The sequence below is a fragment of the Mercenaria mercenaria genome, chromosome 19 (genome assembly GCF_021730395.1).
Source record: "Mercenaria mercenaria strain notata chromosome 19, MADL_Memer_1, whole genome shotgun sequence".
Classification (NCBI taxonomy): Eukaryota; Metazoa; Mollusca; class Bivalvia; order Venerida; family Veneridae; genus Mercenaria; species Mercenaria mercenaria.
The window spans coordinates 7,716,372-7,730,799 of NC_069379.1; the positions used below are offsets into that span (position 1 = coordinate 7,716,372).

At 35.4% G+C, this 14,428-nt stretch overlaps 1 protein-coding gene across 1 annotated transcript; it reads left to right on the forward strand.

The window, feature by feature from the left end:
* Window positions 1-4,167: 4,167 nt before the first annotated feature.
* On the forward strand, window positions 4,168-14,035 carry LOC123543189 (ornithine decarboxylase antizyme 1-like). The gene is given in 6 exon segments (XM_045329281.2): window positions 4,168-4,297; window positions 9,141-9,195; window positions 9,197-9,337; window positions 9,978-10,108; window positions 10,701-10,786; window positions 11,274-14,035. Coding segments are annotated over 6 exon segments (636 nt in total). The 5' UTR covers window positions 4,168-4,199; the 3' UTR covers window positions 11,399-14,035.
* The last annotated feature ends 393 nt before the right edge of the window (window positions 14,036-14,428 follow it).

Here is a 14,428-nt window from a genome sequence, read left to right on the forward strand (position 1 = left end):
TGCTCTGAACATTCCTTTTTATAAATTCAAAGATGTTGCTTTAGATGATGTATTTTCTATATTTTTTCCAGTTAAAGTCTTCACTGATGGTAACCCCAAGATATTTAGCATTTTTTGTTTCTTTTAGTTCTGTGTTATGAAGTTTTAAGGGAAATTTGGTGATGTTTTTCTTTTTTGATATTCTCATAATCTCACATAAATTTGTCAGGGTTAAATTCCATAGATCATTGGTTTTTCCAGTCTTCTAATATGTTATGATCTTCTTGCAGTTTTTTTGTGAGTCAGATGAAGAATCAACAGTTAAGTAAACAATGGTGTCATCTGCGAAAAGTCTGATTCTATTTTTAACTGAGTTGGGCAGGTCATTTATATATTATAGAAAAAGAGAAGGGTCCAACACAGAACCTTGGGGAACTGCTGACATTATTGGCAGTGAACTTGGCGAGATATTATGCCCAAAAACATTATCACCAAGTTTGGTGAAGATCGGATGAAAATTGTTCGACTTAAAGAGCGGACAAGGCTAAATTCGCAGGATGCGAGTAACTCAAGGGCCATAATCAAGGAGTACCTGTGGCGATTTGGCTGGTTATCAAACATGCCCGAGGTATTATGCAAACAAACATTGTCATCAAGTTTGGTGAAGATAGGATGAAAACTGTTTGTCTTAGAGAGCGGACAAGGCTAAATTCGCAGATTTCGAGTAATCCAGGGGCCATAATCAAGGAGTGCCTGGGGCGATTTGGCTGGTTATTAAACTTAGCCGAGATATTATGCCAACAAATATTGTCAGAAAGTTTGGTGAAGTTCGGATGAAAACTTGTCAGAAAGTTTGGTGAAGATGGGATGAAAACTGTTTGTCTTATGGAGCGGACAAGGCTAAATTCGCAAATTTCGAGTAATTCAAAGGCCGTAATCAAGTAGTGCCTGGAGCGATTTGGCTGGTTATCGGACTTGGTCGAGATAATTTATTTTATTATTGCCAACAAACATTGTTAGCAAGTTTGGTGAAGATGGGGTGAAACTGTTTGTCTTATGGAGCGGACAAGGCTAAATTCGCAGATTTCGAGTATTTCAAGGGCCATAATCAAGGACTGCCTGGAGCGATTTGGCTGGTTATCGGACTTGGTCGAGATATGATGCCAACAAACATTGTCAGCAAGTTTGGTGAAAACCGGATGAAAACTGCGCCCACCCGCATGCCCGTCACGGGTGTTCACATAATAAGCACCGCTCTTTCAGAGACGGGAGTATAAAAAGAAAGAGAGAAACGACACCAGAATGTTAGTCCTATTTGGTGTAATAAATTTTTAATGCGTTTATGCTCAGTAAACCCAAATCAGTAAATAGAAATTTTAAAGTTCTACATTCTAAAGGGTTGAAACATTTCAAAGTATTCAAAAGTTTAGGCATGTTTCAAAACTGAAATAGAAAAGCCTTAATGGCATGTCTTTGGTTGACACTGGACGGTCAATAAATGTTAATCAGCTCAAGTATATGCTGTTTAGAAGATGTCATATTTCGGTGACAAGTGCTTGTTGATTTGATCAGCACATCAGGCAAAAGCTTTATTCTATGATCGATTTTGTGACATTTTGTGACTTTCATGTTTGGATTGTACGCCTTGTTAGACACACAGATATATGAGAATAGGAATTGCTTTGTATAGAAGGTTTTGTCAAGTACGAGTTGCATTACAGTTAATGCTAGTACGTTCAAAACATATGCCTTACATAGGAATTACTTGGAGCTACTTTAGTGTTGCGTTTTGAAAGGATTCGGTGTATATAAAAAGCTGAAACTTCAAAAACTTCTTTTCTGGTAAAAAGATTGATTATTTTATTGAAAATCACACATTTTGATTTGGTAACATCTACCTAACTATGAAATACCACAGTATCACCACCCACTGTTCAACATGATAACCTCTGTAATGTGGACGGGTATTTGTTTCACTGTTACAAATGCTCGTTCTCCCTAAGGTCTATATGGTTCAGTAGAATAGTCTACCACCTAACACTATCGTTCATAAATCCATTAATTAGAGATCTTTAACTTTTAAATGGAAGAATGCAAATGTAACTCCAATCTATACAAAAGTGACAGGTCAAACTCAGCCAACAATAGGCAAGTCAAACCTGTGTTAAAGGCCACCTCTGAACAGTGACCACCTGGCTCTAAGGACTACATGTCTTGTTTCCCATTTTAACGTTGACAGTGTATTTAACCTGTGAATATATTTATAAAGACCACCTCCCAACATAGACCACATTTCGGCTCTCCCAAGGGTGGTCTTTATAGACAGGTTTGACTGTAATTTGCAAAACCTGGAGCACTAGCAGCAATCGGCATTGAAGTTTTAATTATTACATTTCTCTAACCAGGAAATCCCGTAATATGTCCATCCACTGTTCTTTGTGATATCTCATTCTCCCCAAGGTCTATATATAAATGGTTCAGTAGAATAGTCAAACATCTGATATCTCCATACGCCAACCCTTGAGCAGTTTAAGTGTTGCTACACTAAACTTTAGCGAATATTGGTTATAAATACTAGTCATTTCTTAATTTACCATGTCTGTCTGTCGTTAGTAACTGTTACACCCTCTTTCGAGAGTGTTATTGACTGGAATGCGTGCCATGACAAGTGACTGGTACATTCCTTGATGATCTAATAGACTGATTCTGAGAGAGCCTGCTTGAAAGACTCTATGCAAGGCATGACAGCACTACGGAGAAGCAGACCAGTCGTTCCAGAATAATGTGGCATTCGGAAAAACGAGAATTTTAGAATCTGTGCAAACATAACGGAGACAATTGTGGTTCGTACGGCGGGTACTCTTAACAGAAGGTTGGAGATAAGCTAGAAGTTGTGTAGCAACTAAGTTATTGTAATATTTATAAAGCATTATATGCATTTCTAGCATCATAACTTCCTATCATACGCAATTTTACCTACCTATCAGATAGTATCTGTTTATTAATCCTACCTAATATCCGTTTTTAGTTTATACATAATTTATTTAAGGTCGATTGTGAAGGAAGTTGTACAGCTTATAATAATCACTCTCGACACCTCATTCCTGATGGAATCCATTGCCACAAGGGTATGAAGAAGAGGTCAGTTTCCCTTTTAATGATGAGCGCCAAGCAAGGGAGCTACTGGTACCATTTTTCCCGTCTTTGGTATGACGCGTCCGGGGATCGAACTCACGACCTCTCGCACCCGAAGCGGACGTTCTACCAGGCCTAAATATAGTAAAGGAACCACCGTGGGAGCCATCAGGTCTAGTAGCGTAATAGCGGACAGGTTTTTGAACACTAATTTGTCACTTGGCATGACAACAGAGGTCTAAATTAAAGCTAGTTTCTGTTTAAATTTCGTTGTGGATATATTTTTGACATTTTGTTAGGAAAAATGGGAGAGTAGGTTGTATTTGGTGAAGAGTAGCTCAATTTTAGTATGAGTTGTACTTCCAGGTCACAGCAGTGTGATTTTGATGTGATTTTACAGTAAGCAAATGTGACCAGAGAAATCTCTCTTAGAAGATGCATGACCCCTACTGTTCTCTTCATTTTATATCAGTTTTATCATAACTCTTTAAAATAAGGTAAGGATTCGTTCTCTGAAATGGGTCTAGCTATGTTTGGTAGCTCTTAAAAATGTCAGTTTTATATAGAATATATAGGGAAACTATTTACCTGTTTGTGACCTATCGCGCATGCTAGATAAAAATGGCGGCGTAAGAATTTAATGTCACGAAAAGAGAAATTGAAAGAAGCGAAAAGTAGTAAATTCAGTGGGTTGTATTTAACGTACTGTAGTTTTCTTATATAAAAGTTAACACCCCCTTTTCTTTTTGTTTTTCTTAAGTAGCGATCTAGTTCTTTATGGGAATATAAGTCTCTGAAAAGCTGATATGCTAGAAAATGTCGAAAAACCGTTATGAAGTGAGTGGATTTTATATCAAATAAAGAATAGCTGGATTTAGTGGTGTTCAGCCTATAATGGGCCTAGATGAGCGCTGTGCAGGCTTTTGAAACATGCCCCCACCAATATTTAGTGTGTTGAAACCTTTAGTCTCCGACCTGTACACATTTTGTTTATTATGCACCGATGACGTCATATTCTACTATATAAATAAGAAAATCAGCAGTGCGTGTCAAACAATAATTTCGCGTTTACGCCAATTGGCGTGATGTTGAAAGCCTCGCAAGCAATAGTTATAGACGAAAACTTTGGGCCGAAAGCTTTAAGCGAAAAGGCAGATATGCCTGCACTACAATCAACTAATCTGTGAGTATAACACTTTCGATGTTTGTGAAAATAATCCTGAGAACAAGTTGTCTCTTTTTACGTGCTGACCTTCATTCAAATCAAAATGGCGACCAAAATATTGATTTGATAAAAAGGAGATCTGTTTATAAGTGTACATTGTGATAGATTATGAATACGAGATTGTTTCATCAGATTTTATCCGACAGAATCTGAGATTAAAAATGTACAACAGCATGACGATTGTTCAGTAGTCCCACTGCCACTGGGAGGATGGTGTGTTCAGCGGAAGTATTCAGTTCACAACAAAACATTGGGGATGGTCTGATTACTGTATCAGCCTTTCCGGTGTGTGTATCCTAACCAGTAATCTTGCCAATATGTCACCCTAAAATTTATCAAATCAAAAGCCATAGCCTGACTTTTTTTATTTAATATATCGTTTAATCCATTTGGAAACAGGCTGATTCGGACCGTGGCTGATTCGGACCATGGCTGATTCGGACCACATATTTTGGCTGATTCGGACCACATACCTTGAATAAAAGTAGATAATGACCATATAGTTTGACTGATTCAGACCAGAAACTTTGATTTAATAGTCAATAATGACCATATGTTTTGGATGATTCAGCAATGTTCAGACAATGATGTTGATTATAGCTTATATAGAGGTTTAACTTGAAGTAAGAACATAAAATATACACCGTACAAGCAGGTAAGAAGTTTTGACAAACTAAAATGCATCACTTATGCATTTAAAGAAGGACTTTAATTATTCTTTGCATCAGAGATTAAACTTAATACTCATAAATTTTATTTTTACTCATGACATTTATGTCAGGAAAACTTAAACAATTTGGGCCGAATAAGCCAAGTAAATTTGGGCCGAATAAGCCAAGTTAATTTGGTCCGAATCAGCCATGGTCCGAGTCAGCCTGTATTCATCCATTTTCTTTAGATTTGTTGTAAAATGAACCATGAAGCACCATTTGAAAACAAGGTATAATCATTATTTATGGAAATTTTTGTGAATTTAAACCTATCATGTGTCTATTGTATGATTTTATATGCTTACATTTTAAGTCAATTAAATTCATTAAATATAAACAGGGCTTTCGGTAGGTTCTGAAACTCAAGAGTCATTGACTCTTCAGCCTAAATTTTCAAGGGTCCAAATCAGATTTTCAAGAGTCAAGATCAGCTTTTCAGGGGTCAAGCTACATGTATACTGTTATTAATGCAACTCCCACAGACATTATCTAAAACTAGTACATTAGTCTTAACAGATTTTCTTAATTAAGCAATTCATATTTTAGTTGTCTTATTTTGCACATTGCCTAAAAGTGGGTGGGGTTTAGTGCTTTGCATGCTTTTATTATCAGCAAATTCTTCTAAATAAGAGCTACTTTGGCAACAGTGATCATATTTTTCGTAAATGCAGACGTTTTATTGGCTTTTTATTCAGATTGTACTCGAAAAATCTTGTAAGAAATGATAAAAATGTCCGAAAATGGCGGTCTCGAAAACGCGTGACAAATACGGAAAACGAAAGTAACATTTGAAATTCTTGAAAATATAACTGTTTTAATTTCATTTTCTCATCATACCACGTATAATTTCTGCTTATTTAATTTGTTTTGGCCCAAACAAAGCCTCGGCAATGATAATAAATTTGCTATAGACTGTGACGGCCGACCGGCTCATGTAATCGTATCGAGCGCACAAAATAATTAACAAGTGGTACAAACACGATAATCTAAGGCTGCATTGTTTATCAATTAATTTTTACACATTGATCAATAAACACCTTTGATAATGACAAGGCATATTGTACTAAATACAAACCGCGAGATAATCACGTGTCATTTGGCGCGTGGCGTGACTGACATCTGTCGGTAGCTAATTAACATACGACGCTCCGCCTACTGCCAAATTTCCACTTGTGCCGACGAACAATATTGAAATACTGGAATTTTGATTGACAGGGGGCAGAACTATCGAACTTGAGACGCATCAAAGTAAATTTCCGCGAGTCAAGCCGACGCACGTGGCGTAATTTATGCGGGTCAAATACGAGTTTTTCTCGATTTTCGCGGGTCAAAACCCGGGACCTCGGGTCAGCCGAACGCCCTGATAAAAAAAAAATTATCCTGAAATTAAAAAATAACCATGTGCTACGAACTCTGCATGACGTCATCAGTTTCTCGCGAGTCAGTGCGCCCATGTTGCTGTTCATTCTTGTTAAGTAAACAAATAGGGTTACACCATAACTTAATGGACGCAACCATCAGAATATAAAAGTAGCGTTGGTTAAGTTATGGTAACCAGAACTAGTCGGTAAATTGTATCTCCTTTATGTTTTACATCCTCTGGCAGCAGTATTGAAAAACCTTGAGTTTTTCTGATCGCTCGATGTCCGTCGTCCGTCGTCTGTCGTCTGGCGTCTGTCGTCTGTCGTCCGTCGTCTGTCAACATTTAGCTTGTGTATGCGATAGAGGCTGTATTTTTCAATTAATCTTCATGAATAATGGTCACAATGATAACCTTGATGAAATCTAGGCCGAGTTCGAAAATGGGTCATCTCGGGTCAAAAACTAGGTCACTAGGTCAAATCAAAGAAAAACCTTGTGTATGCGATAGAGGCTGTATTTTTCATTTAATCTTCATGAATATTGGTCAGAATGATAACTTTGATGAAATCTAGGCCGAGTTCGAAAATGGGTCATCTCGGGTCAAAAACTAGGTCACTAGGTCAAATCAAAGAAAAACCTTGTGTATGCGATAGAGGTGGTATTTTTCAATTAATCTTCATGAATATTGGTCAGAATGATAACCTTGATGAAATCTAAGCCGAGTTCGAAAATGGGTCATCTCGGGTCAAAAACTAGGTCACTAGGTCAAATCAAAGAAAAACCTTGTGTATGCGATAGAGGCTGTATTTTTCAATTCTTCTTCATGAATATTGGTCAGAATGATAACCTTGATGAAATCTAGGCCGAGTTCGAAAATGGGTCATCTCGGGTCAAAAACTAGGTCACTAGGTCAAATCAAAGAAAAACCTTGTGTATGCGATAGAGGCTGTATTTTTCATTTAATCTTCATGAATATTGGTCAGAATGATAACTTTGATGAAATCTAGGCCGAGTTCGAAAATGGGTCATCTCGGGTCAAAAACTAGGTCACTAGGTCAAATCAAAGAAAAACCTTGTGTATGCGATAGAGGCGGTATTTTTCAATTAATCTTCATGAATATTGGTCAGAATGATAACCTTGATGAAATCTAAGCCGAGTTCGAAAATGGGTCATCTGGGGTCAAAAACTAGGTCACTAGGTCAAATCAAAGAAAAACCTTGTGTATGCGATAGAGGCTGTATTTTTCAATTCTTCTTCATGAATATTGGTCAGAATGATAGCCTTGATGAAATCTAGGCCGAGTTCGAAATTGGGTCATCTCGGGTCAAAAACTAGGTCACTAGGTCAAATCAAAGAAAAACCTTGTGTATGCGATAGAGGCTGTATTTTTCAATTCTTCTTCATGCATATTGGTCAGAATGATAACCTTGATGAAATCTAGGCCAAGTTCGAAAATGGGTCATCTCGGGTCAAAAACTAGGTCACTAGGTCAAATCAAAGAAAAACCTTGTGTATGCGATAGAGGCTGTATTTTTCAATTGATCTTCATGAATTTTGGTCAGAATGATTGCCTTGATGAAATCTAGGCCGAGTTCGAAAATGGGTCATCTCGGGTCAAAAACTAGGTCACTAGGTCAAATCAAAGAAAAACCTTGTGTATGCGATAGAGGCGGTATTTTTCAGTTGATCTTCATGAATTTTGGTCAGAATGATTACTTTGATGAAATCTAGGCCAAGTTTGAAAATGGGTCATCTGGGGTCAAAAACTAGGTCACTAGGTCATATCACGTAAAAACCTTGTGTATGCGATAGAGGCTGTATTTTTCAATTGATCTTCATGAATTTTGGTCAGAATGATTGCCTTGATGAAATTTAGACCAAGTTTGAAAATGGGTCATCTGAGGTCAAAAACTAGGTCACTAGGTCAAATCCAAGAAAAACCTTGTGTATGCAATAGAGGCTGTATTTTTTAACTGATCTTCATGAAATTTAGCCAGAATGATTACCTTGATAAAATCTAGGCTGATTTCGAAAATGGGTCATCTGGGGTCCAAAACTAGGTCACTAGGTCAAATCGAAGAAAAACATTGTGTATGCAATAGAGGATGTATTTTTCAATTGATCTTCATGAAATTTGGTCAGAGTGATTGCCTTGATGAAAACTAGGTCGGTTTTGAATATGGGTTTTCTGAGGTCAAAAACTAGGTCACTAGGTCAAATTAAAGAAAAATCTTGTGTATGCGATAGAGACTGTTTTTTTCAGTTGATATTTATGAAATTTGGTCAGGTTGATTGCCTTAATGTAATCTAGGTCGAATTTGAATATGGGTCATCTGAGGTCAAAAACTAGGTCACTTGGTCAAATCAAAGAAAAAACTTCTATATGTGATAGAGGCTGTATTTTTCAGTTGATCTTCATTAATTTTGGTCACAATGATTGCCTTGATAAAATCTAGGTCGAGTTTGAACATGGGTCATCTAGAGTCAAAAACTAGGTCATATCTAAGAAAATACTTGTTTTATTGCAAGAGACCAATTTTTTGGTCCAGTCTTAATGAAAATTGGTCAGAATATTTGTTTCCATGAAATCACTAGGTCAAACATGTTTTACACTGTTATGGAGTGTTTCTTAGGTGAGCGACCTAGGGCCATCTTGGCCCTCTTGTTTTGTATAGAACTATGGTAGGCTGTGAGGCACACAGTTTGACTGTATTATTATTCATTTCAGCTTTTCGTCAACACGGCAGTTTATACGTCTGGGTGCGGGGCCTCGGCAGTGTTCCTGATGTTCCCCATGCCGCCAACGTGTCATTCGTGACAGAGGGCAGCGGTGTGGGGGTTTCAAAAGAGCCCCCTGTCAATGTCAAGGTCATCAATACAGACAGTTGCTATGGATACAGCAGCACCCTGACATCTGAAGCACAGGTTTGTGTTCAAATATCTTACTTCACCAATGTTAACGATTAAGGACTAATAATGCCTTTATTTGAATGTGGCTGTCACATTTTCCACCATGAATACAAAAACTATTAAAATCTTTGTAAATTTGATTTTCGATAACTTTCTTGCTTTTAAATTTAGTCAGTGTTTCAAATTCAATATTGATGAATGTAGTTTAAGAAAGTTTATTTGAATTTATTGTTTTTGGTTACCTCCCTTTATGTCTCTATCTGCAGACATTAATGTACAGTATTTAAAGTAGAGCTTCTCTGACCATGCAATTGAGCATATCATTTTTTGACAGGTGTTTCATTTGTATTTTAAAGTCATATAAATTTCAGTAAGTAAGCATTGTCCACTCATAGGCTTGGTAAAGGGCCTTTGAAGTTCTGATATATCATTAATATCCAACATTGCAGAAATTCCATTACCTTGCAGGGATATAAATTAGCAGGGGCCAGTAGCCCATGGCCCCTATATTTTGGGCGGGGCTCCTGAATTGTTTGAGAAAATACCCATATACCTAATGCCGTTCATTTTTGACAGTCTGGGCCCCTAAACAAAATTAGCTAGTTTATATCCCTGCCTTGATCTATTAATGAAGTATTTGTTTATGTATTTGCAGACAGCCTCGAATCTGTGTTTTATCGTGAATGTAGCAGCCAACGTGGAAGTTGCCTGGGAAACCATCTACGCAGACAGAAAATTATATGTAGAGATTCCCACCAGCCTCCTGCCCGAAGGATCGAAAGAAAGGTACTTTTTTTCTTATGGTCAGTAAACTGAATTATGTCTAAGTGTTGAAAGTATAATTATGATAATTTTGTACACAGAGTATGAAAAATGCTGAAGACTTATTATTGAGCTTGCACGCATTTCATGAGACTACATATATTCTTTACTTTAAAATGATGGTTTTCAACCAGTTCATATCAAGCAAGTATGTGTATATCATGACACTGAAAAATACAGAGTGTGAAAATAAGTGTTAAGATATTGATAAAAAGGCAATTAGAATGTTGATATTATCTTCATTATGTCAAAAGCATTGTATTGGTTTACTCACATCTGCACTGTATTTTTTGTTATTTATTAGAATATTTTGCAAATATCAAGTTTTAGTAAGTTTGTACCACAGTACCAACATTTTACAGATTTTTAAGACTAAATTTTTTTGTCTTAGATATGTGATGGATGTTTCCAAATCATTACAAATGTATGTGATAAAATGTTAAAGTTTTAAAATAATGTTACCTTGTATATCCAGCTTGTTCTACATTTGGTTTTATTGTAAGACGGAGATATTTTTTTGGCTTGATGTCTTATTTTCTGTTTTGTATATTTTCAGTCTTGTTACTCTACTGGAGTACGCAGAAGAAGAATTGGATTGTACCCATGTTATTCTTGTCTTCAAGAAGGCAAGAACTGATAGGGGTAAGAATATAAATTATATACAAGTGTGTCTTATGAACAACTTGATAAATTGTTATAATATTTTCAATGAATAAATTTCTTTGTTGAAAATGAGATATAAAACCTGTGTCAGTCAGAATGTCATGGAAAAAGCATGTGTTGTCTACTGCAAATTTGGTGGAAAGCATTCAAGGAGGACTGGGTCAGTCTGGCCCAAAACGACTAAATTTATTACAAAATTATTGATTAAATGTTTACCACTGAAAATTGCCTCATAGAGTTTTGAAATGAAATGTGCTGTTTTCTGTTTAAGTTTTCATGACGTTATAAATTGCTTAGATGGTAAATGGCAAAATAAATTCTAATTAGCTTTTGGACGTTATTTAGTTTATTCTGGCATTAAAATGTTGAAGTTAATCTGTTGCATTAAACATTCATTTACTTCTGTAATGTGCATCTATATACACAATATATTATGTTATATTTTGTAAATTTCCTGTATTTCCAGCATGTCTGATTCGGACTTTCATGTTCCTGGGATTTGAAGTGGTTGTGCCGGGAAATCCGATCGTGCCGAACGCCGACGACCTAATGTTCCTGGCCTACACCATAGACAATTACGATTCCGATTAGAAAAATTGAAATGCACAGATTCATGTTTTGGGGCAACGCAATCAAAAAAATTATTTTAGAAATAAAGAATAGTTTCCTGCAGATTTTTGACTAAGTTCCATTTTAGTTTTCTTTCAGTATGTTTGACAGCTACTTTGATTATTTTTTTTTTCACTTTTAAAAACATGGTTTGATAAGTAAGCCAGTTTTAACAAGTAGATACCATTGCTCAAATACAGAATGAGTTTTGAATATAGTATGAATATTTGAGAATATGAAAATGAAACTTTTGAGACATTGAGGAAAAACTGTATATTCAAAGAGATGTTATATCAGCATTGGCAGATTTTGAAATTATTTTTACTGAACCGTTGCCTCAAGACATTGCAGACTTTAAAACACATGTCAGGTGTTTGAACTGATTGTTGTATATGTAATATTGTCTGTTTTGACGAATTTGATGTTTCTTCACCCAAACCCTTAAACATATTGTTGCACTTTATCTTTCTCTCCTTTTCGTCTGTCACTCTCAATCTGTTTCTTTTTTTTCTGAATATTTTCTTCTTTTGTGGGTCTTGGCATTTTTTGGCATCATGTTTGTAATAAATGCAGGTTTGGTGGTTATTTTTAGAATTGTTCAAGTTACGTTAACGCTATACCCTTTAGCTCAAGTCCACGTGTTTTTAATTTAGGAAAGATCTAAAAGTTGAAAATTTGTCCTAAATAGCTGTTAAATTGACTCGTATTCTGTAATTAGTCTGATATAAGGATGAAATATTTAATATTATTAAGACATCCTGCTTTACAATGGCACAGGAAAAATGTGATAAATTCATAGATAAGAATTTCAGAAGGATTATATTATTTATATAATTTTAAAGGGTTTATATTTTACTGAATTTAAAGGGCGATTTGTGAAAGACTGAATGGTAAGGTAACTTGAATGATGTAAAAACAATCGCTGAATTTGCAGGTATTTTATAATTAAGACATCTTAGCTCATTTGAGTTTTTAAAAGTTTGGGAAAATTTGCTGTGAAAATATACAGTTTTATCATCTATATAGCAAGCTTGCCATTTGGTAGTTTACTGGCAGGCAGTTTGAGGGTTTTTTTTCAGTGTGTGTGACACTTTATATTCATTGTGGTATTTGGTTTTCAGAAAATCTTTATCATACAAGTGGTATACATAAAAAGCAGACATGTTTTGTAGATAAAAATCATGCATTATCGTGTTTTATACAATGTTGATTTTGCAGTACAAACAAATATGACATGACCTAGAATTTTTGCCAGATAGCAACCCAGTTTGTTTTTGATAAATAGATTTTGCCTTGACCTACTTTCCGCTGAAAGACAAGTTATATTGTTATGCTGATAAGAGATAAAATGCATGAACGGCAAACAATAAAATTCTTAAACCCAATATATACCATGCACAGACTGTTTTCATAAGAGTATATTTTCTGATAATAAACTACCTTGATATACTGAATGGGTAGTTGTACTGCGCAGTTATTTAAAGGGTAACTCATCTATGTCATCATATACACTTATTGATCGGCATTTTTTCTTTTAAATGTAACAAGCTTTTAATTCAATCAGAATAGACTGCGTATATATAAAATAATATTAAACGTGGCAAATTTTAGATAAAGATTGAAGTGAAATATTGGTTCTGTTGTAAAAACGCAAGATTATGACGTCATTTAGTTATTTGATTATGTAACATCTGCTGTCAATCGTTATTCTGTTGTACAACATATGGTGTCAATATTTAAATATAACATACGGTATCAGCATTTCAATGTAACTGCCCGTCTTTCTTCTATTGATTTCAACTTCTTCTTTCTGTCACTAATGACTTCAACAGTATAAACTGCATTGACGAAAGATTTTTAAAAAAGTGCAAAAAAAAAGTAAAAAAAAAGAGGAAAAATTGTAAAAAAACCCCAAAAAATTGCTTTTTAGTTAACTCTAGTGCAAGTATACCTTTAAATTTGTTAGCATCATTACTTTGTTTCTTTGTAATTTTTTTTTTTCTTTCATAAATCATGTTGTTTTAATCAGAGCAGAAGTCTGTTTAGATATTTAACAGATTAGATAATTTAAAATTGTCCCTTTATCATTTTGGCTTATCATTTTTTCATCATACTATAAATCAATGAATTGTCTACTTAAAAAGCAGTTATGCAAATAGCATGAATTTTATGCACTGGGGATACGTTTCTCGGAGAAATATTGTTTCTTCACGCAAATATTCATTGATTTACAGTATAATTTTTTTCTTGATTGTATGGAGCACTAAAATACACTTTAGATATAACCAGACCTTTATTATTTTGTTTCAGAATGACCAATATTGTTGTTTTGTTTTTTTGTGATTGTATTTTTTTCTTTGAAATTTTCTTGGTGTAATCTTCGCTTGGAAATGAAACAGTTAACCTTGAAGAATGAAATCTGCCACCCCTACAGACTTCCATGGAGTCTCCCAATATTGGAACAGTTCTATTTTATGGAAAAAGGGGTTTTCAGAATTGTCAGTGATAATTAGCCAGGATGAATTGATAGTGTTTTCATTTCATTAGAACAAAAAACTGTTTTATTTTCAAATGATTGATTTCAATTTCTGGCACAATAAATGTACATGCGTCATTAAACTTGTGTTGCTTCTTTGTTATAAGTTTTGAATTTCTATGATTGTCAGGCGATGAGGCCTCAAGAATGAGTGATCAAGGTTGCAGGCTAATTAATGGCACCATGCTGCTTTAAATATGAATAGATTTTCCTGATCTAGTTATCATTGCACATGAAGAGCCATAAGAGCTAAGAACAGAATGAAATTAAAACAACTGATTTAGACAGGCCTAAACATCTGCAAGGACCAGTTTGTTTGAATTCCCGCTGCCCTCTGCACCACTACACTCGCAAGAAAAAAGTGCAGGGGGCCTTGTGGCTGAGCGGTTAAGATTGCTAACCCCAAATCAGTCACTCCTTCACTGCCATTGGATTGAAATCTTGCTAGGGGTGTAGAATTTTCATGAGAGATAGCC